The sequence below is a fragment of the Hydractinia symbiolongicarpus genome, chromosome 11, assembly GCF_029227915.1.
Source record: "Hydractinia symbiolongicarpus strain clone_291-10 chromosome 11, HSymV2.1, whole genome shotgun sequence".
NCBI lineage: Eukaryota > Metazoa > Cnidaria > Hydrozoa > Anthoathecata > Hydractiniidae > Hydractinia > Hydractinia symbiolongicarpus.
Window position 1 is genome coordinate 9,370,104 of NC_079885.1, and position 22,947 is coordinate 9,393,050.

A 22,947-nucleotide genomic window follows, 5' to 3' on the forward strand; every position below is an offset into this window, starting at 1 on the left:
ATTTTCGGGTTAGCGAAAATATGGCCTGGAACTAAAATAAAAACAAACAATGAGATTTAAAGTTTTGGTAACATATATTATATTATCTCCAACAGAATTATAAAATTCAGGATCTCCATTAATCAAATATGCTCTAATCCTAAGTGCGCAGAAATTAAATTCGTGGAAGCTCGACCACAGCACCTTTTACCGTGGCGGCGAAAATGTACTGGAGTCGAGCTTGTTGAGAAGCAAATAGTCCTGGAAAGAGGCTGTAATTCGTGAATAAAAGATGCATAAAGTTTAAACTCGCACAAAATTTCATGAAAAGTCGTACAGTTCGCTATTTCAACTAATGATAAAAAACGGAACTCAGATTGTCACAAAGTTAGAAATCCCTGTGGACGAAGGTGGGGACTCAGATAATAAACATATTTCCCTAAAGAAATTTATGCGTTACCGACAACCTCGTTCCCAGGGTCTTGTGACCTCTGAGCGTTCATACGCCGCTATCGACTTCATCAACAAGGCAAAATGCTCTGGTAACGATGTTGTGTTACTGACTTTGGAAATAAACTTGTGTTATTTCGTTCCGCGAGAAGCTGGGGACGAGGTTGTTATAAAACCTCACATGTCATTAATGTTTTGAAAAAGACTAAAGAGGTTATATTTACTTTTAGCATGAACAAAACAAAAGTTCCATTTGTTATCTTTAGCAGAACGCTGACTGACAGAGTTAGATTATTAAAAGGAAAGATCAAACCAACCGGCAGCCTCGTGACTAGAAATAACTGTCACGAAAATCACTAACTATATATAATATGAACGTGAAAGCGGATTTTAGACGGAAATATTTGTTTTAAAAACGAATTTAAGGGACCTTAGTGGGTATGCAATTAAAAAGGCCTAACAACCAATCAAAGAAATGCTTGCTAACAGCCAATCACAAAAGCGTAACAACCAATCAAAGAAACGCTAACAGCCAATCAAAAAAGGCTGACAACCAATCAGGCTTCCGAAATGTTACATTTCCGTTCTACTTTTTTCTATAACAGTATAATCGGTAAAACTATCGTTTGTAATTTTGGTGATAATTTTCACCTCTTATCAATCTTCTTTCTCCGCATAGTCAACCTCGTACCCAACATTTATAATAAAATCGATTACCCTTTGGGATGACCAGTCCCGTCAAGAGAAACTGGAAAGGGGATGAAATTTATCTAAAATTACTGAACAGCAAAAAGAGAAAAAAATTGATTTTAGTTTGTTTTTTAATTAGTTTCGAATAAATAAGTCTTCTAAAAACATCTCCGGGGTTAATTTTTATTTAATTTTCCAATTTTAAAAACTATGTACTAGTTTTATAAAATGAACAACAACGGTATAATTTTGTAGTTAACAGTAGTAGTTGGCTAATGAAGATGATCGCAGGATGCTAACAAAGGCTGATGACGTCATCTTTTGAATAACCAGGATAAAAAGATTTATAGCGAGTAGTCAGTCAGAGAGGAAGACAAGTTTCAAGAAGGTACAGAGAAAAACTAAAGGTTTGTAAAATTATGTAGAGAGGGAAGCAAGGAAGGGAAATCAGTACAACAGTATTGACCCCCACCCACCTCCACCCACTCACACATACCTGTCCTTTCTCGGCGATTATTTTTTTTACTAGTACTATGTGTTCAGTGACTTGGGTTAATTAACTCAGATAACTAAATTACTCCAACTGGTAAAAAACCTTTCATAAAAAGGATAACGAGACTAGAGTGAAGAGACTAGAGGCGAAAAAAGCACGACCTGCAGTTTCAGAGAAACAGCTAAAGTTATGGGATAGGGACATCCGACAGAAATATCTCGCATGTTTGTATTTAATTTCTTGCATTGTTATTATTATTGAAATTATTTACCCAGGATAGCCGTCCTACCGCCTAAGATATCAATCCTATTCTCATGCTGAAAGCTAAGCAGAAAGGATAGATTTCCTTCAAACTCCGGCATGACTCGCCGGAGTTTGAAAGACCTCCCGCACTGGAAGCGAACGCTCTAGTACAAGGCTATCAGTGATGCAAAAGATGTTGCTTATGATTGTGTTTTTTCGTAGCTAACATCGAATAACTGACTTTGGGTTTTTCAAAACAGTTGAAGTATTTCCTAACGCCATTTTTAAAAGTTTTTCCGTTCTGCAAAATGCTTTAACCAAGCGTGACTTATAAGCTGTAACGAGCAACAGTATAAGGTTTTAGTTAAGGATAAAGGTATAATTTAAAATAGTAGGCTCAAATGAAATTTCAACTGTGATTTTACCAATACCATGACGTGCACTAATTTGGAAGACAATTGCTCAGTATGGGCTAACAAACATAGGAATTAAACAGAATATCCGATTTTGATTTGAACAAGTAACTTCTTATCCCCAGTAAGGTTTTAATCTTGTTTCCGCAGTTGTGTGTGACACTACAAATATGACAAAAGAAGAATGATATACTGTTAATTAAAACTCCTTGCATCTTTACAAATGTCATATTTAACATAAGTACTATTTTTAAAACTTCCTTGTGGAAAAAAAAACTGATTTTTTGCTCACAACAAAAGACATCGCAAAAGAGTTTCATATAAGCAGCATGTCAACAACAAACTGTATTCAACTCTACTTTTTAGCCAAACCTTTTAATTAACCTGAAAGTCACATGAATTTATAAATTTTATCCAAATAAGGACCTAAAAAGCGCAACGAAGTTTTCTTTGGTTATAAGGTGGTATATACTCTTCGTATTGTCTGGCCAATGTGAGACTGTTTACACTAATTCACGGGACGTAAGGCTTACTTCCGGCTGTAATTTTGTTATACCGTGCAGGAAATGGGAACAGGATTACGTTGTAGTGTATCACTTTGTAATCCCGTCGGACTTTGTGACCCATGTTATCACACTTTGTAATTCCAAACCAATCGCAGTTTGTAATCCTTTCATTTCGCACTGTGTTATCCCTCGACCCTCGATATGATTTTTATTTAATGGGTACATACACTTTAAGCTGCATTCACATGAATTTAAACACTTTCTTTTCCAAGTAATTCTAAGTTGATGAAACCTATAAATACTGAATATATAGAAGAGAAACTTCAATTTGTCTTTTTGCACTAAATCAGCTTTGAACAAATCGAGCGTTGCTGATTTCTTATGAACTGGTAATAAACTGAAGTATGCATGGTTTCTTCGTAGTTACATATCGTGTCTACTGACGTACGCGGGGATTACAAAGTGCGACAAGGTGGAATTACTAAGTGCGATGGGATTTCACTACACACGTTACCTTTTTTGTAGAATTTGTTGGAACACTTGGAACATCATATCGTGTCTGTTCCGTCTTTTTAGTACAGTTGCAGGTAAAGAAATTGTGTATAACACAAATGGGTCCAGGGAAAGAAAAAAAACCATTGCAGAAGCAAAATTTGTTGTGACAGCATTCTGAAAAAGTTTTTCCAAAGATGAAAACTGGCGTGTTTGCTGACAAAAATCTGCACAATAAACACACAAAATAATTTTTCAAACAAGTTTGCAAAGTGCTACAATCATATACAGAATAAACAATGCTACTCCAGTATCGCTCTAGAAAAGCAGAAATTTGCGAAAGTCTTTTAAAAATGTACTAAGTCTACAAGTTAATAGCGTGCAAGCACTGGTCTCGTACAGTCAAAAGGTTAATATATAGATTGTATAATCAGATTATTTCTTCGGTTTCCACTCTTTGATCATAGGTGTAACATTATAAAACTATATTTCTTATAACATGCGGCTAAAAAATTGTCTGTTGAGCAATCTAGCTTTCGAACTATAAGAAAATTTATTTTTTCAAACATTAAAAACTTACAAAACTGACAAATTAATGGAAACACTTAACAGCAACCTGTCAAGAACTATCTTTTCACCATATACTGAATTTACTCACGCATTCATGGAATAGTTACAATGAATAAGAACATGACAGGAAGGCCTGTTCCTTTTATGTTAACGATCATATACAGTGAACAACAAAACATAATATATTTTACAACGATTACGTCAACAGCGACATCCTTCATTCAAAACTTGATAAACAAAAAAAAAGACTTTTTCACACCCTTTTAAAGGCTTATAAGTATCACTACATTGTACGTTGGAGATAGATTGATTTATCTATTTACACAGAGGTTCATTTCAAGTGGTAAGTCTGATCGAGTTTATTTCCTCTTTTTCGTATATCATACTTTTGTACATTTAATATGATTGTTTTATTTCTATATCTATTGTGCCTTTTATTTTGTTTTAATATACTATTTACATCATTCCACACTTATTTGTTTTCTTATTATTTTTATTTCTATTTATTTCTTTATATTTGTTGTTTATATTTCTTTATATGTTACTATATTCTGTTTATATTCTTCTTTGCACAAGTAACTGCTATAATCCTTTCAGGAGCAGAGAGGGGTGAGGGGGGAGGAGGCGGTGGGTGGTAGTTGAGCACTTTCGACTCCCTTTTCTTTGAAAGTCCCAAAACCCAAATTTAAAATGGTTGAAATGCATTTAGGTGATTAAATTTGAATACTACAAGTACCTTCCAGCGGTCCAAATATTTATTTTTACAGTGTATACGCCCTCAAAAATATATTAAGACATGGTAATAAATCTAACATCATAACTTTGGATATGTAGAAAAAAATTGCTGACTGCTATGTTAGCCTGTCCAGTTACGTTGTTTGGAGATTCAGAGATTCTTGCAGCACAACGAGAATAAAACTTTATCTAGCGTTAAGTGGTCTGTTATTTTACAAGTGTGTGTCGAAGTTGAAAAACTCCTGATAAAATTATTCCCCTTTCTTTTATTGTTGTAGATAAGTTTCGGTGAGAAAAGAAACATGGAAGACGAATCAACAAAGGTGAACAATTATCTTATAATGTCTTACTGACTTCTGCAATGTTTTACCACTGTGTAAGGGGATTGATTTACCTGATAAAAAAATATTTTTTGAATATCTTATCAGGGAAAAATTTGTAGGTAGAAGTGATGGAATCATTAACGAGTAAAAAAAATTTTCCTATAAAAAATATTCTTTGACAAACGTTTTCTCAGTATTAATAGAAATTGTGTTTTTCATAGGTGACTCTATTAATGTGAGAGAAACTATAGACAACATATTATTATAATCATATCTCAATGCTAAATTCGAATTATTTATTCTCTTGTTTTGTACAGGTGAATTTTTTGACGCAACTTCAAAGTAACAGTACATATCATATTGTTGATTTCGTAAAGGTAAGAGAATAACCAAAATTTATTTTTCCATTGAGTAGTCTTTTTCTGAAACGTGACCCACAGAATATGTGATTGGTTCAAACATCAGCGTACTCTTTGCTAAATAAATGATTAAAGGCGTGGTTAGGGGAAGGAGGAGGTGATGGTAGGTTACAGTTCTATTTTTTTTTAAAAAAATTTTATTAAATAGATATTTTCTCTTATTGGAAACAAATTTTAATTTTCAAAACGATTTCATCATGGCATTAATGTGTCATAAACTTTTGTGAAAAGACTTTGAGTTCATAACTCAGTGCTACTTGCATTCCAATAATATGTTCGCGTAGGCACATTACATGGGCACATGTTTTTGCGTGGGCACACTACATGGGCACATATATTTGCGTAGGCACATAACATGAATCCATATGTTTGCGCAGGTACATATATGTAACAAATAAAGTGACAGAAAAAATCTTAATACAAAATTGAAATTTAAAATAAAAAAAGTCGAAAGAGAGAAGTTAAAATACTCACTTAACCCTATTCGGTCCGGGGGGGGGGGGGCGGATTCCGCCCCCCCTGACGGTTTTTTTTTAATAACTCCTGATTGCTTTGTTATATGGCTATGATACTTACTGAGTTTCAACATTTATCTATTAGACACCTGCATGCTAATTTTTTAGGTCCCATACCTTTCAGAGGCTTTGATATTGGCCATTACTCGAAACTACCCCTAAAAATTTCTATGAAATCCTTATAATGGGGAAAATATAATAACTCCTGTTAGGATTATCCTTAGAACCTAAAACTTGCAACACAACTTTGTTTCATCAAGAATAATCATTTTGAATAATTTGAACACGTGACTAATCCGATTTCCCGATTTTGTCGGATTTTACCCGAAAATCGGAAAAAAACGGATTTTCGGGCAATTTTTGGCAATTTTTCATCCGATCCATGTAAAAACCGGAAGATATGTTAAATAACTTTTATTTAGCTTTCAGAAACTTCAAACAGAATGTAAAAATTCGCTCTAGAACAAAAGTAATTATATTTTAAGCAGATAGTGGCATTTTTAACAATTTTCAAGCTTTTGATGACGTCACAGAAAATGTGCTGACGCAAGCAAATTTTTTTTGGCGCCATTTTGTTCCTTTTATGACGTACTTTAAGTGTGCCAAGTTTGATTCAATTTGAACAATCCTATAAAAAGTTATTTAAGGGGGGCGGAATCCGCCCCCCCCGGTCATAGTATGTTCGAAAAACCCCGGACCGAATAGGGTTAAATCACTAAACGTTTTATTTAGAAAGCCTAAAACTTAATTTAAAGAAGTCCTTTTATTTTTTAAATTAACTTCAGCTACGTAAAAAATATTTAGAGCTGTTAAAATAAGTTAAAAGTTATAAAACAAGTAAAAACTAAAGAATATGTAAAACTAACCAATGCAAAACATAAGAGTAAAAATTCATAGGCTTAAAAAAATTGTAGTAGCTAGAGTTTTTCTGGCATGTTACAGTGAGTTGCAAAACATAGGGTCACAATTTATACCGGAACTTTTTATTTCGGATATAAAAAAGAAAAAAATGTCCGTGGGTACAAGTTTATTGCTTATTTGAAGGCATGATGGCGATAACTTTATACCAGTTGAGTATTTTCCAAATTTCAAATATGGATAATGATTCGTTATGTTTAGTTTTTTTTCAGAGTTAATTTGTATCAGCTTTTTAACAAGCTGTGTAAACTTCGAATACAGGAAAAGTAAGAATAGTCTTACCCTGTTAATGAACTCAATCCTTCTTCTGAAATAATAGATTTAGTTATGTAACATTATTAGGCTACAATAAAGATTACAATTTCTTCATTATCTTATCGTTTAGATTTGGTACCACTATGATGCAAATAGAAATGGATTGTTAGAAAGAAATGAATTGAAGGTAAAAATGCTCTCCTGTTAATTCTAGGTTATTTTTTTTTCGTCTCTTTAACTGAATGACGATGCAAAATCTTAACAAAGTTGATGCTATGTATCACACAATATTCTTCCATAACTCTTACCCAACGACACTTTAAAGTCCAAAATAGCCCAAAAAAACCCTGGAAAAAAATTTGACTTTTTTTTATACTTTTTTACAAAACCCACAATTATCTTTAATACTAAATATTAATAATATATTTCTCTCAGGCTTTTCTTCACGATTTGTTAAAAACAAAAGAAGATAATCTAACTGCAAAAAAATTGGAGGAATACGTAGATTATATCGTAAGTGTTTTCAATAAAATTTTGGGTTGTACAAGTAGATGTACAGTGGAGATGTTGCAGTGGTTGCGTGTTCGACTTGTAATCATAAGGTGCAAGTTCGAGTCCCCAATCCGGTGCACTTTAAATGTTGTGTATATGTCACTGATCTTTATGATACTGTCCGGGAAAAGACTTTTGAGGCATGGAAGTAAGAGCTATGCTATACGAATCTCATATATGTCGTTATACAGTTACTGTCAGAAGGGAGGAAAAACCACATGTTAGCACGGAATCCTCAAGGATAGTACACTTCTTGTTAGTTTAATAATTACACTTCCAGGTAGTTGTGAAACGAAGATTAGCTAACATTATCACTGTAACAAGTATTACATTATCATTTACTAACGTTGATCTTAATTTCTCCGCCATTTTAGTTGGAGAATTATGACAGAAATAAAGATGGAAAGATCGAGCTCGGAGAACTTTCAAAGTAATGGAAATTTATTTTGTCTTTATCTGATTATAAGACCCCGCCGTCGACGTGTTCAAAAGTGTATAGCTATTTTTTCTATGTAAAACAACGTTTATGTGAGATCAAGGTGAAAGTCAGATCAGACTTTTACCTCGCTGTGGAAATTTAAATTTTTACATAGTGTTTCCGGGTTGGATTTCAAGGGAAGGGGGGGTGTCACCCCTGTCACCCCTGTTACCTCTGTCACGTGTATTCGTGATTTCAAAGCATGCGCATTGATTAAAAACCACCCTACTTTGGGTATTAAAATCTCACACCGGCTTGAAATTTCTCTTTAGTCAATATGTCTATTTTCTCGTTTGAATTAATTTGACTTTAATGAGCATTTTATTTTGTTCATGTGAATTCCTTTTTTATAGGATTCTTAACGTCGAGGACAACTTTTTGGCAAGATTCCAGGTATTGTTGACACGTTTGCCTAATTATATCATACCTTGTAACCGCTTAATTGGCAGACAGACTATCCCACGCAATAATATTTTTTGTTGATGCGATTTTGATTTTCACTTCAGGATGGAGATCTCACGAAAGAACAATTTGATGAAGTCTTTGCACACTATGACAAAGTTGATATAATTTTTTTTCTTTTTCTTACGGAGAAGTATATTTCTACCGCAGGCACTATTCTTTACTCAGAATAGCGTCACATTTTTTTTGGCACCGCAACCTTAATCAGTGTCAATTCTTGCTGACGTCAGCATAGCCCTTCTTCTTGATTTCTCATATATTCAAGGACCATCAATTTAATTGTTCCGTAATGTAGACATCGCTTAAACTGCGACTGACAAATTTTTAACGTTCCTCACCCGCTCTACACATCTGCCAGAATAGAACTCTCTCAAATTTTTGGTTGTGGAGTATTCGCCAGGCGATGCTGTTTTGCTATTTCAAAAAAAAGCAAAAAACTGCCATTTCAGAAAAACTTTTAAACAGGATTGTAAACAGCCACCCAATACATCCATACTATTCTCATGGTAAAAGCTAAGCGGAAAGGACACTTTTTTAGTCTCTTGCACTGAAAGCAAACACAAGACTAAGTGTTTCAAATATTCACCATCTTTACATCACAACAACGCGCTACCTTTTCTTTTATTTCAGCGAAATCAAAATATTTGTATTTTTCTTTAGGATAACAACGGTTTCATAGAAGGAGTAGAGTTGATTGGTTTCTTACGAGACATGAGATTGACACAAGATGAGGTATGTTAAGCATAATTTATCTTTAATGCTGGGTATTGATTCTGTAAAATTTAAATTTTCGTTTCTAAATGGTGCAATGATTATCAAAACATTTTTAGAAAAGGAGTATGCAATTAAAACTCCATTGTATGACGTTTTATTTTGTTGCACAACAATCGCCAACCTTTGTATAACTAAATCAAATGTATCGCTCATAAAGCTATTTTAGAAGTGACTTTCAAGTGTGTTTAATCGTATGGTTTAATCAACTTATAACATGTTTAAGCAAACATCTGTGAAGTGACCTTTTTCACCTCTATACTCTGTTCAAACTATTTTAAGGGACATATTAAAAGCGGTATAGACCATGGAGGTACAAAAAAAGTTTTTTTATACCTCCAGGTATAGACTAATTAACTTTCTCTGTTATAACTGGAGGGTTTAATCAAGAAATGATTATGAATTCCTGAAATTATTAAAAGGGAAATGTGCTACTGATGATCAGAATTTGTCATTCCTGCATAAGAATAATCTATATATTAATACGCCTTGTGTGTGTGTGCGCACGGTGAGGCCACGTCACACAAATCACAGGTCACTTTCTTACGACGTGGCGTTACGCTAAAATTTACCAAGTTAAAGAAAACGCAAATCAGGGGGTTACTATATAAATATTTAATTCTCTTTTCTTATTTTTTTTTTAAAATAAAACTCTTTTTCCTTACTCATTAAAACTAAATTTTATTTTAATTTCAAATGGTTTTATTTGTTTTTTTGTTGTAAAAGCCCCGCTGGTCGTTTGGGATAGAATAATTAAATTTTACCTCCGGTTTACCATGTGCGCGCCGTATCTCACGGAAACAAAGTTTATTAACTGAAAAATGAAAACCGAAGCGAAGAAAGTTGTCTCTTTTTCAAAGTAATCCTGAAAAAAGTTATTTCAAACAAGGTTTACTCATCACGAGGTTAGATTAAAGCTTATTTGTTTCTTCTATCTTTTTTGTGTTCTGGGACCGAAGTTGCTTTCTTTTAAAAAAACTATCGAATTCGAATGATAATTCGAATCTAAGAAGTAAATAACAAAACTGTTGTCATTGTAGAGCGACTGTTGATGTCGAGCGAGAATAAAAAAGTTTATGTTGTTGCCAGAAATATTTGTTATAAAGAAGAAAAACGTACGATAATATAACGTCGAAAAGAGAACTGATTAGAAATGTATCAGACAATTGTAGCTAGCTATACATTTTAATTTGTTTTCTTTGGGATGAAGCGAAGTTTAATAATTGAAGTAAAAAACTGATTGGTCTTTTATCCAGAGACGCTAGCTAACTGAGAAAGCCAAAAAAAGGCAGGTGTGTTGTTTAGTTTATCTGGTAAAGAGATAAGTTTAGGTGTGTAACGTTTTTTTTTAACCGTTTTAACTTTCAGAGCTCAGCTTTTCCTTTAAATTTTTAGTTCCTTGTTGAGTCTTAAATGCGTTTTCTTTTGACACAATTTTTATAAGAATCTAAAATGTAAAGCGACGTTTTTAAGCCGTTTACACGCTTCCAGCTAAACTTTCCCTTTAATATAAAGTTAAATATGTTTTGTCTTTAGCCTGAACATATTTAACATTTTTTGTAAGAATATACTCTAAACAATGGGTCAGAATATCCTAAGAATGTCTAAGCTTGGTTGTTTCTTTTGATATAAAAATTTGTATGACTGAACTTTTTTCTCTCCAAAACAATGGGCAAGTACACCAGGGAAAGCTAAGAACATGAAGGCCGAAACGAAAAAAACAAACACTATTCTTATAAAATACAGCGTGTATATAATAGAGAAGAGTTTATATAAAATGTAGAAAGTATTTTTTCGTTGTTACTGTTTTTAACGCTACGAAGTGGTTGATGTCGTTATAATAAACCTTAATGTAAACAAAGTTAAATCAATGTTTACATTTGTTACGTTACCGTTTAAAATAATATTCGATTCTTCAATTCGAAAACACTGCATTGTTATCATGCACTGCACGTTTGCGCATTGGGAAGGTTGCTATATGCAATAGACTAAATAGCTAATTTGGTATGATGCATTAGAATCTGTACGTTGTGGAAACTTTGCAATAACCTTATTTGTGTGACTTATCGATTTTTTCTAATGTCTGGTATACCATTTTCCCTTTTATATTTCGGGTATGACAAAGCAAGTATATAGTTTTAACAGATTTGTTAGCCACCTTCGATTTTGTTAAACTTTTTGCATTTTTATTTGTTGCTGGACATGCTTATATTTTTAAGCGTTCTGCTTCAGCGGGTACAAATATAACGCAGATTGTGAGCAACTTCAATCCCAGGGTTTTTTTCTCTTTTATTGTTATTTTTTTATTGCTGCACATATTTATATTTTTGGACGTTTTGTTCTGGTGGTTATAAACTAGAATAATACAAATTGTGACTTTTAAAGATTCATATTACTGTGTTGTATGTTTTGTTTGGTATCCCTTACATCGGTTTAATGAGAGATTCAGTGGATTCCCCCACGGGTATTCAGCTAGTCTTATATATTAATTCCCTTGCGTGACTAAAACTGTGAGTCCACGACACGGAAATCACGGGTTACTTTCTTATGACGTGGCTGTACGCTAAAATTTAACTAAAAAGATTAGGGATGTACTTCATAGAAATCGCACATAAGGTGTAAATATATAACCCGCTGCTAATAACGATATAAATATATATACCCTTATGCCAAAAAACTCTATGTTAGCATATATATATAGGTATCGATACATATGAAACGGTATTAGATATTCACAAAGCATACGGACTGTTAAATGAAGCTCCCAGCATAAAACGGAAATTGTGTTTACGAAAAAGATGGCTGTTCTTTTTGAGTATTCTCTACTCTTTCATTCAAAATAAATCTTTAAAAAAACATTTGAAGAAGAGCATGGTTTTATAAATTAATCATAGCAAGGTTCTGTAAGGTTTTTTCATGTTTTATTTTCAGTTTTGATTATATTATTGTTGCCAGACATGTTTTATAGCTAGCATCATAAAAAGCCAACCACCACCAACAACTAGCTAGCTAGCTAGGAATATATATATATATATGTAGCCATGTTCTTTATACCTAGCTAAGTCTCCAGTTTATATTTAAGTGACTAGCTATTAGCTGCTGTAGCTAGCTAATGCTAGCTTTAAACTAAAGATTCCCAGTATATATATATTCCCACAAAACACATCAAACGTTATTAACCCTGAAAATTTTAAACATTTTCCTGGGTTTTTTTTGGTTTGCGAAGTTCTTTTCCTCCAAATATTCTGAAAATAAAGTTCAGAAATTACTTATTTTTAAAATGTAAATTTAATTTGTTTCAAATTGTGGGCAAAAACCTTAATCAGCATGCTAAAAGAACTGACTTTTCTTAATTTAGAATTAGCTACTAAACACAACCATTTTCTTACAATTAGTGTAAACTTTTGTGCATATGGCTTATATTTAATACACCAAAAGAGCTACTTTGTTGATTTCAATTTTATACTCTTTGTAAGCTATTTTTTTCTTCTTTTTGACATTTCTGTTTTACCACTCAATTTTTACATTTTATAAGTTATTTGGAACAGAATGGTATGAAATAGACCAAAATACCTGATCTTAGTTGTTTTTAATTTACAGGCTGTGTCTGTGAAACTTTAAGGGGAACATTTGGTGGAAGACAATGGCATGACATATACTGATAGAACTGATTTTTGTTGTGTTAGATGTTATATCTGAACCTTTTTGACATTTTATGTTAATTTTGCGAGGAAGGACCATATATATATACACAGAAGAAGAATTCAATTTTACACCTTGCAAGCTTTGTTTTTCTATATTTTGTATAAATTCTTACTGGGGAGGACTCCGTGCAATATATCGAAATGACTGATCCTTCTCGATTTAAATTTGATGTGTTCTAAATCGTGTATAGTTTTGGAAATTTTGTGTAAGATTTAATGGGTAAGGGCAAGATGCAATATGTCAAAAAAACTTTTTTTGTTGAATCAGAAGCACTCCCTACAACCATTCTTTTTTTTACAGTTTGTGAAGCTTTTGTGAGGAAAGAGTGTATGCAATATTATCGAAATAACTGATTTTTGTTGCAAACTGTTTTTCTTTGGCATTTTGGATTAAAATATTGTTTTAGAGGGCATATGCAGTAGATATATGTACTGAAATAGTTAAATTTTGCAAACTTTGATTTTGTCGTTACCTCTCATTTTTTACATTTTGATTAAACTTTTGTGGGAGACCGTCGGTATGCGAAGGACCAAAATAAGAGATTTTAGTATTATTTAGAATTTGTATTTTGTGTTGCAAAATTGGTGCAAAAATTGACATAAAATGAACTTATATACAGATTGATTGCTGTTGTTTAACATGACTCATTATGACTTATATATATATTTTATGAAAATTTGTGACAGAATACTATGTGAGATTTGAAATTTTGTTTACTTTATTGATGGTAAAACAGCATGCAAATTGCTAAAAGGACTTTATTAATTTTAGGTTTAAACACCGTTATTTTGTTGGCATTTTGTCTAAAGTTTGGTGAGGAGGGACTGTATGCAATATATCAAATAATGTTTTATTGCATTATAATTTGTCCTTGCAAATCCCTTTTTTTACACCTTAGATAAAAAATTCTGTCAGAGGCACAATTTATTGTTTATTTTTCACATTGTGTGTCAACCTTTGGCAGGGTTTGCAATAAACTAACTGATTTTAACATATACAATGAGAGAGATTTGTGTTTGACATTGATCAGCTTTTTTGTATATATGTGGCGTTTTAAGTGATTTAAATTTTATGGGTGAGATGTATGTTGAAATGCTTTTGGAAACTTCTTTCCGAATAATTTTCGCATTTGTCAGATGGTCAGAGCAAGTAATTTTAGTAGATTTAGATTTTAAATGTCACATAAATACTGCAGTTGTTGAAAACCTTTAATTTTTTTGGTCATTTATATAATAATGCAGATGTAAGATGCGCACTGCTGTATTGTTTGTTTTTTGATGGACATATATCTGCTACATAAATTAAATGGAATACAGTGGATTCTTCCACGGGAAACAGCTAGTACATAGGTTAATGTCTTACGTTTTTTGTCTTTCTAAAAGATCAAAGTTAGTATTTTTTCATTCTTGCAGGAATCCAAAACAACAGAATTGGAAAAATATCGTGACTGGATTATGGAGATGTCAGATCTTAATCGCGATGGAAAGCTACAGAAAGATGAACTAAAAGTTTTGTTTTTAGGATAAACTAAAATAAAATGCATTGTTTCTCTTTTCTTTGAATAAATAGTTGGTGATTTTCATTTTTTTTATTTATTTATTTATAATTTTAGACAAAAATTTTTTGTGGGAACGTTTGTTGATTTATGACATGAATAGTTTTTCAGTCGAAACTTATTTTGATATTAAAAATAAATATATTCTGTCTAGTATGCAATATGAGATACATAAAAAACGAACCCGTGGATTTTCCACCCGAGCTCACGACTTGTTTGTTTGTATAATGCTAATTTAGAATTTTCAATGTTTTTCCCTTTCATGTGTTGCAACAAACTGCTCTAAAAGGCTGTTTTTCATTTTTTTGGTAGGCTTTGTTAGCGGATATATTTTTTAATTCTCACATTTTCTTCTCAATTTTCAAAAAATTTTATACCTAAGAGGATTTGCATGCTTCAAGATTATCAGGGCCGTAGTAGCTTAAGGAGTTGCTGAAGGGTACGCCCTTCTAAAAATTTTTTTTTATCGATCATGGTAAATATGGGGGAGAGATATACAATGGATGCAATCTAGGAGTTTAAAATATCTAATTTTTTTCCCTCTATCGCCCGCCTCCTTTTCCTAAAAAAAATTGCTACGGCTCTGATAATACTGCGGTTAAATGTTAAAATGGTAACCACATTACGATTACGTTAACAACATTTCTCTTTTTCTTTTTGGATCGACCTATTAATTTTTTTCCTATTAACTTTGCAGTACATTTTCGTAATAGACTTTCACTATATTTTGTAACGAATTATATGACACGTTAACGGAGTTGCTATATTTATAAACAACCATACTATAATACTGTTTTAACGGTGCGTATCTTTTTCTGTTGGAAAGACATGAAAAATTTGAAGTTTTCGAGTAGACGTTTTCTGCTGTAATAGTCTGAAGTCTTGAATCGCATTAGGCAAGGTGCAAGAAAGGGAAGGTTGCTTGAAAATGAATTTGTTGGCGCAAACACATATATTTAAGTCCAGCACAATTTACAAATACGCATGCATAATGATAAAAAAATCTACAAAATATCCGTCTTTTTCGTCCTATTCGAACTATATCATTGTATAAAAATAAAAAATAAATAAAAAACAAATAAACACGTGTTAGGGAATCGTAGGTAGTTCTTTAATTTTTCGTAGGGAATGGTATAACCAGGATGGGAATGAGCTTACACGACTCCATCAAAGTTGAAATCTATCAAAACAGTTAAATATTTAGGTAACTAGCTAATGGGTGGGTGGGAATGGGGCTGAGAAAAACGGGTGTTATAGCTTTTAAAAATTGTTACTGTTATTATAATCGAATGTCATATTCTGTATACAAAGCTTTCCATAGTAAGCACTGGTAACTTTCTTTTAAAAAGAGAATGTTACTCAATTGAAATAAAGAAGAAGTTGTTGAGTGTTTAGCTGTCTCTATACGATCTTTTCTCTTTTGCAGCTCTCTTTTTTTTCTTGCGTCTGCCTCCTTCTCTCAATACATCAACGCTGTTGGCTTCATCAGGGATACATTCATATGATATTTTCAAGTACTTGTATGTATTGCCACAAGTGTTATCGTCAAAAAAGATATTTGAAGCCACCAATTCACAAGCTTGTTCTCCTTTACACTGTCCATTGACTTTTGAAAGAGCATTCTGTGCATCTGTCTCACACAGTCGTTCTGTAGTTAGACCAGCAGGTACAGATGGGCATGTAACATGGTCTTCACGGCCCCAAAATACTTTGTTGACTTTGATCAATTCGTATTGCTTACATTCCAGGAAGTGTTTTTCTCCTTCACATACAATGGTAAATTCCTAAAGCAAAAATAAATATTTTTATAAACGTTTTTTGTCAAGAAATTATTACAATACGCGTTTCCCGAATTGCATGTTTTTAGAAATTTTATAATTGTGATATTTTGACCTTAAGATTATATTCAGCGTTGAAATGTATATAAATTTTCATCTTAATGTTACATGTGAAAATGCTGTTTTGGTTGCATTAATGTTATAGTCAAAGTCTTAAAGTTTTTTTTGCTGTATGAATCTAAAGATTTCACATTTTATCAAGTTTTGGGTGAGGATTTTAAGAGTCACATAAATTTTGTTTGACAAGATTTAGTTGAAAAAGAGCAGCGGTACATCAAAAAAAACTAATTCGGAAAAAGTGTTTTACAGAATATCAATCCACATATTCTAATAAAATAATCATACATACCGGCGTGATAGGTTCTGGTGCAGTATCTCCGCTTAGACCTTGTGGTCCTGGTAAGCCAGGGGCTCCAGGTAAACCAGCAGAACCAGGTAGACCGACTGGACCAGGATCTCCCTTTTCACCAGGATATCCAGGTGCTCCAGGCATTCCAGGACCTCCAGGTGGCCCTTGTGGACCAGGAGCACCATCCTCGCCTACATGACCAGGCGCTCCAGGGGCTCCAGGCAAACCAGGTGGACCTGGCTCACCAGCTGGGCCTGGTGGACCGGGTGGACCAGGTGGACCATTTAAACCTTTTAGGAAGAAGCCTAGTGTAAGATTTTGTTCCAACAGCTGACTGACCATCAATTGATCAATGAAAGGTTGTGTAATTCTATCACCAACTCTCGGCCAATCAGGTAAAATTCGTCCCTGTTGTTGTTGCGATTGCTATACGTAAAAAATACACATTACTAAAATCTCGAACTGGTTGCGTGTTATCTTATAGTCTTAACTCACTCACTCACACTCTTAATCAGTCACTCAGTCACTCACTCACTCACTCACTTACTCACTCAATCGTTCGTTCATTTACTCATTTTGTGAGGCATTTCTTTGTTATCTTTCTCATTGTTACTTTCACTTTTTTTATTGTCTTGTTTCATGTTGTTTACATCTCAAAATTCGTTGTATTTTGATATTCAGTCAATGCAACGCAAGGACGAGCTAACCCAATAGGAACAGATCCTCTATTTTGTCGGAACACTATAAGACTATTAATTTATCACTCATATAACTCTCGTGGGATTTTATGGACACTTTACATAAAAATGCACGAGAGAAACTATGGATGAGAATATTTTACTTTTAATTAGATAGAAAAACATTTTTTTAACCCTCTTGGAACCTGATGGGAGTATAGTTAATTTATCTGATATTGAGAAACCGCTTTGCTACTGTCTATTGTAACCACAGGTGATCTGAATTAAACATGGTTATAAAAATATAATATAATATAATATAAAAACAAAGCTCGATTTAGCGTGTATTTATGTTCTAACTTGCCCTTTCGCGTGTAACAAATGTGCTAATATTTTCGCGAATTTTTTGATTTTTTCCAGCTAATGTTTCGAAATTAAACGACATTAAAAATTACTAAGATAAGGTATATCTAACAAACGAACAACAGTCTAGGATATTTCGCGAATTCTGAGAAAATGAAATAAAAACTGTCACAAATTTTTATCATCTCAACGCCGTACTATCGAGTACTGACTTTAATTAGATAGACAGAAAATTCATGTAACGGTACCTTCTTCTGTCTCATCTTCATCAATTTACTAAACCATAATCTACAATCTAAACTACAAGAGCTATTCTGTCTGTTTTTGTTTTTCTTAAATCAATGAAATCTACCGTATATTTAAGGTTTCATATATTTTCCGGACGATACATAACATAGACAAGACAAAAAAATATAAGCATATATAATGAGTCCAAACTTGAACTGCGTATTTTTTGTACAAAACTATAATTCTTTATAAAGTTAAAGGAAGGTTTTCTATACAAAAAGTAGATTTTAAAGAAATACAAAACAGTGATTTGATTGGTGGGAACTTAGGTAACTCTTAATCAACCAATCAAGACCTATCTTGTTTTCTTTAAACATTGATTTTTGTTTAGAAACCTGACTCTTTGGTAATATACCAGTAGAATGGCGAATCACAAAGGAATATACAGTAGATTTTTTTAAATCTAGTATAACTTTCAAAGTAGGAAAGGTGTTTATTACCTGGAAAATGGCTGAGATAGATACTAAGTGTTCTTGAGGTAAATTAATATCAATATTACTGATCTGTATTTTGTGATTTTTTGGTTAGTGGTGAAAGACTTTCAACAGTATAAGACAATAAGAAGTGCTATAATAATTGTACAAACTTTAACGTTGAACATTTTATCAAAAATCCTCTATTTTTATGCTCAAGTAAAAATCGAGCAAACTATATCTGGACATCCTCTTTACTGCCAGGGCTTCTTTGTTGTGGCTGCTGGTAACGATGGTAGCTGCAATTTCATTGGTGCAAAAATCACCAATAGTAATGCTTTTAATGTGCATATAAAATTCGTCAATAAATTGTTTGTAGAAATGTATTTGTTTTCTTAAAAAAACGTTGTTTATTTTTTTTTCGACGGCTTTTACGATTTATTTAACTGTCACGAAACGAACGTTTCTCCTTTGTGTTTCGTTTCTTCTTCCTTCTTCCACCTTCTCTTAATACATCTACTGCGTTCGATTCATCTGGTATACATTCGTACCATATTTTTAGATATTTATAAACATTACCACAGCTGTTGTCGTCGAAGAAAATGTTCGAGGCCACAACTTCACATGCTTGCTCATTTTTACATTGTCCATTTACTTTAGCCTGTGTATTTTCCCCGTTAGTTTCGCACAATCTATCGGACGTTAATCCTGCCGGGATTTTTGGACATGTAACGTGATCATCACGACCCCAGAATGATCTTGTAATTTTAATCAGCTCATATTGTTTGCATTGAACCCATCCTTTCTCACCTTCACAGATGACAGTAAAGTTCTAAAGAGAAAATCATTTTTATTATTGCTTGTAAGGACAATCGAAAAAACTTTATAGGTTGAATTTATTGAATAGAACTTACCGGCATAATAGCTTGTGGACCAGAGTCACCGGATCGACCTTGTGGACCAGGTAGACCAGGGGCGCCGGGAAGACCAGCTGTTCCAGGAAGACCAGTTGGGCCAGGATCTCCTTTTTCTCCTGGGAAACCAGGAGAACCAGGTGGTCCTGGTGTTCCTGGAGGTCCCATAGGTCCTGGAGCACCATCTTCTCCTACATGGCCTGGTGCACCAGGAGCACCGGGAAGACCGGGTGGACCAGGCTCTCCAGGTGGTCCAGGAGGACCTGATGGACCAGGAGGACCATTAAGTCCTTTCAAGAAGAATCCAAGAGTAAGATTCTGTTCCAGCAACTGACTGACCATCAACTGATCAAGAAATGGTTGCGTGATTCTGTCACCAATTTTTGGCCAATCAGGTAATATTCTTCCTGCTTGTTGTTCCAGCTAGAATGTAAATTTCCATTGATATAAATTTTAAACAAAATATTTTGTGTGTGTGTACGTATTGTGTCATTGTGATCGGTGTACTTGCGTCGTCTCCACAAATTCTTGTGTGTTTCTGTGCGAGGCTGTTATCTTCTCCGTTTGTGTGTTTACGTATGATAGGTGTGTATGGTGTAATATGCTTTGTTTAGTGTGAAATATGGTTCGTTTATTACGAAGGTAACGTTCGATGTTGCAAAAAAAAAAACAACCGCGTTTGTGCGTACGTATCAGTTGCGCAAGTTATCGTTGAACAAACTAAACTTTACATTAACTATCTTCTTGAATAACTATATCTTATCTTTGTAAAATACTTTTTCTTCTTAATCAGACCATTAGTTGATAATTAATTAATATTAAAATTAATGTTAAATTAAGACAAAGAAATAATTAAAAATCTGTTAAACGTTTCGTCTCTATTTATAATATTTAATATTAAAAAAATATTCCTTTATTTGAGATAGCTATAATATCATTTCGTTAAAATGATTTCTTTTAAACTTTAAAATATGTATGTGAATATGACTGAATATCTAACGTATTTATCTAAAGTATTTAACAAATGTCTTCCTAATAAACTAGATAAAATAATCTTTAAAAGCTGAGGAAAATGCTAATAAACATGAAAGGTACCAAGACCTTTTTGATTTAACAGAAGTTACAATTTTTCTTATGTGGAAAAGAATGTATGTCGGATCAAATGGATTTGATCAAACGTAACCGCATTCCGTTGTGTCATTGGTACAAAGATATACAGTTTAAATTGGTATAATGAAAACAGAGTATTACATCTAAAATGTATCTTGTTCTAACTTATGAAAATTACTGTTAAGTTTTCTTGTTGATTGTAGTCTGCAGAACTTCTGTAAATGCTGGAGATAGTTTGTAAGGGAGTGAAATGTTTTTGTAATATGTTGTTCCGTTTGGGTAAGATCAAAGAGTCAGACACAAAACAATAAATTTGCATTTAAAAACAATACGCAAAGTGAAAACGTTCGAAACTTTTATCAACGTCAGTAGAATTTCGCTTCATTACGTTTGGTTTAAATGTTCGAAAATTAAATTCGAACGTTTCTTTGTTTAAAGAATATTTAAAACGTGTTTAATTTGAAAATACAATATCAGTGAACCAAAAGTGTATTTTGTTTTTCTTATTTCTTTTACTTTAATTCCCATAAAAGGGAGAAAAAATTCTTTAAAAATACATAATACTTCATAAGGTAATTCAACTTACTGATACATTTATTCCTATGATCACCAGTAAAAGGCTTCCAAGGCCTCTTTGCCACAGCATTCTAGATAAAAAGGAAGTGAACATTAAAACTCCCAAATAATAACACGTCCGATAACACCACTCTTTCAAGCATAATATTGATTTTAAATGATTGATTAACCTTCTTGAAACTTTAAAAAATGTTCAAGTTAACAAGACTAAAAAAACAGGGATTCCTTCCTATTTTTCTTCTTTAATAATCACACCAATTGTAGCAAGCAATAAACACTGCAGTACTTTATATCCAATATAACTGTATGCATACATATCCAAGTAACTTTCTTATACTTACTTGATGTAATTAAGGTTCAGCCCTTCGTTAAAAATTATCGGGCTTCTCTAATATTGTGTTATTATTAAATTTTGAGTTTGTTCTAACGCTAATAGATTGTTTTCGTTTACAGCCGACAAGTGCAATTCGAAGTAAGTGACACAATAGTAGAGTTGAATCGACACCGGTTGTGCTATTCATGAGATCACCGGCAAAAAATGTGTAAGTTGCCGAAAAAAAACCTCAACTTGAAATTTGGCGCGAAAATAATATAACTCGATATAAATTATTAAATCTTCTTCTAAACTTTTATAAATATGTGTTTTTTAAGAAAGACATAAAAAAAATCTATACCTTCAACTTTTATTTTACTTTACTGTTCTTATGAATACAAATATGTTCCCTGATGCGAGACAACAAAAAATTATTTTGAGCATAATTTTAGCACAACATCTTCATCCTCATCATATTCGTCAGAAACACAAAAAGTAGTATCAACCTACCTTGATAATGTATAATCAAAATGTTACACTTCTAATCCAATTCCCCTCGAAAACACTAAAAAAATAATTCTGTTCTACGACATATAATTTTTTAAACTCTTTGCGTGTTTTATGTTAAGAAGACAATTCACGTTAACGCATGCGCAGAAAGTTAATGCAAAAAAATACGAATTTCTTTTTTCAGCTCACCTTGCGCAGTAAACTGGCCTCTTATATAAGTTGTTTATAGTTTTCTCTATACTTGAACGAATAGAGGTATAAGCATTCATTCGAGCGTTCTAAACAAAAGAGCGCATTTTTACAGCGTTCGTTGATTATTTTTGAAGGCTTTGTGAATGTACCCACCAGAGGGGTCAACTTCTCTGAATACAGAGCGCGCATTTAATTTACAAAATCTAATCAGGCAGCAATTACAAATTTGTAAACATAGCCGTGCTTCGGGTAGTTTTCATATAATTATAAGATTTTTCAGATTCAAAAAAAAAATTATATATAATGCTGAAGTTTTTTAATTGGTTTAAATCATACTGAATATGAAAAAATCAATGAACTTCTTATTATTGTTTTATGTAATTTTTACTAACATGTATTGATATTTTGATTTAATTGAAGCTGAATGCAAGATTGTGTAATTTTCTCAAAATATAATTGAAATTTAAAAATACTTGAATTATGCAAATAAAATCAAATATTGAGTGATTATTTTACACGCAATGTTGTTAAACATTAAAACTTCAGTTCCAATTAGAATCAGAATCTAAAATCACAAAAACCAATTACAAAGAATATCAGGACTAATGATTTTACTGTTTTTATATTTATTTGGAAATCTGTTAACATTGTTTTTTTATGTTACCTTTGTAACCTATGTAACCTTTTCGCATGCTGTTTCAATATAGCTAAAGCAACGTAGATGGTGAAAGAAGGTAGAGGGAGTATTAGGTAGACGGTTAATAAATACAATTTATTCTAAAAGATGCAGTTATTTAATAATATTAGAAGAATACTTAAGATAGTGCACTTGGTGTGTTGAAGCCTCTTAATATATTCGAAAAACATTTTGCTTTCTTGT

The 22,947-nt window shown here is 32.7% G+C and overlaps 2 protein-coding genes across 2 annotated transcripts; one reads left to right on the forward strand and one right to left on the reverse strand.

Moving 5' to 3' along the window:
- Positions 1-334: 334 nt before the first annotated feature.
- Positions 335-15,366, forward strand: LOC130613413 (secretagogin-like). Its single transcript, XM_057434761.1, has 14 exons — positions 335-558; positions 660-756; positions 1,035-1,042; positions 1,453-1,526; positions 3,300-3,361; positions 4,850-4,894; positions 5,212-5,271; positions 7,132-7,188; positions 7,437-7,514; positions 7,928-7,983; positions 8,385-8,424; positions 8,538-8,591; positions 9,154-9,225; positions 14,382-15,366. Exons 1-14 carry the CDS (start codon positions 335-337, stop codon positions 14,493-14,495), a joined length of 1,041 nt encoding a protein of 346 aa, XP_057290744.1. The 3' UTR covers positions 14,496-15,366.
- A 91-nt stretch (positions 15,367-15,457) lies between these two features.
- LOC130613414 (uncharacterized) lies at positions 15,458-21,544 on the reverse strand. The gene is made up of 9 exons (XM_057434762.1): positions 21,394-21,544; positions 21,063-21,123; positions 19,367-19,789; positions 18,900-19,284; positions 18,279-18,511; positions 17,868-17,948; positions 17,749-17,808; positions 16,712-17,137; positions 15,458-16,308 (listed from the first exon to the last, which is right to left on the reverse strand). Exons 2-9 carry the CDS (start codon positions 21,120-21,122, stop codon positions 15,916-15,918), a joined length of 2,061 nt encoding a protein of 686 aa, XP_057290745.1. The 5' UTR covers position 21,123; positions 21,394-21,544; the 3' UTR covers positions 15,458-15,915.
- Positions 21,545-22,947: the final 1,403 nt, after the last annotated feature.

Bases quoted from the DNA above. Each gene is read 5' to 3' on its own strand.
- LOC130613414 (XM_057434762.1), bottom strand. From the start codon at position 21,122: ATGCTGTGGCAAAGAGGCCTTGGAAGCCTTTTACTGGTGATCATAGGA. The intron at 19,790-21,062 runs GTAAGTTGAATT...TTTACATTCTAG, and splicing joins TCATAGGAATAAATGTATCA to CTGGAACAACAAGCAGGAAG. The intron at 17,809-17,867 runs GTTTGTTAGATA...TCGAAACATTAG, and splicing joins AATATCCTAGACTGTTGTTC to CTGGAAAAAATCAAAAAATT.
- LOC130613413 (XM_057434761.1), top strand. From the start codon at position 335: ATGATAAAAAACGGAACTCAGATTGTCACAAAGTTAGAAATCCCTGTG. The intron at 5,272-7,131 runs GTAAGAGAATAA...CTTATCGTTTAG, and splicing joins ATATTGTTGATTTCGTAAAG to ATTTGGTACCACTATGATGC. The intron at 9,226-14,381 runs GTATGTTAAGCA...TCATTCTTGCAG, and splicing joins TGAGATTGACACAAGATGAG to GAATCCAAAACAACAGAATT.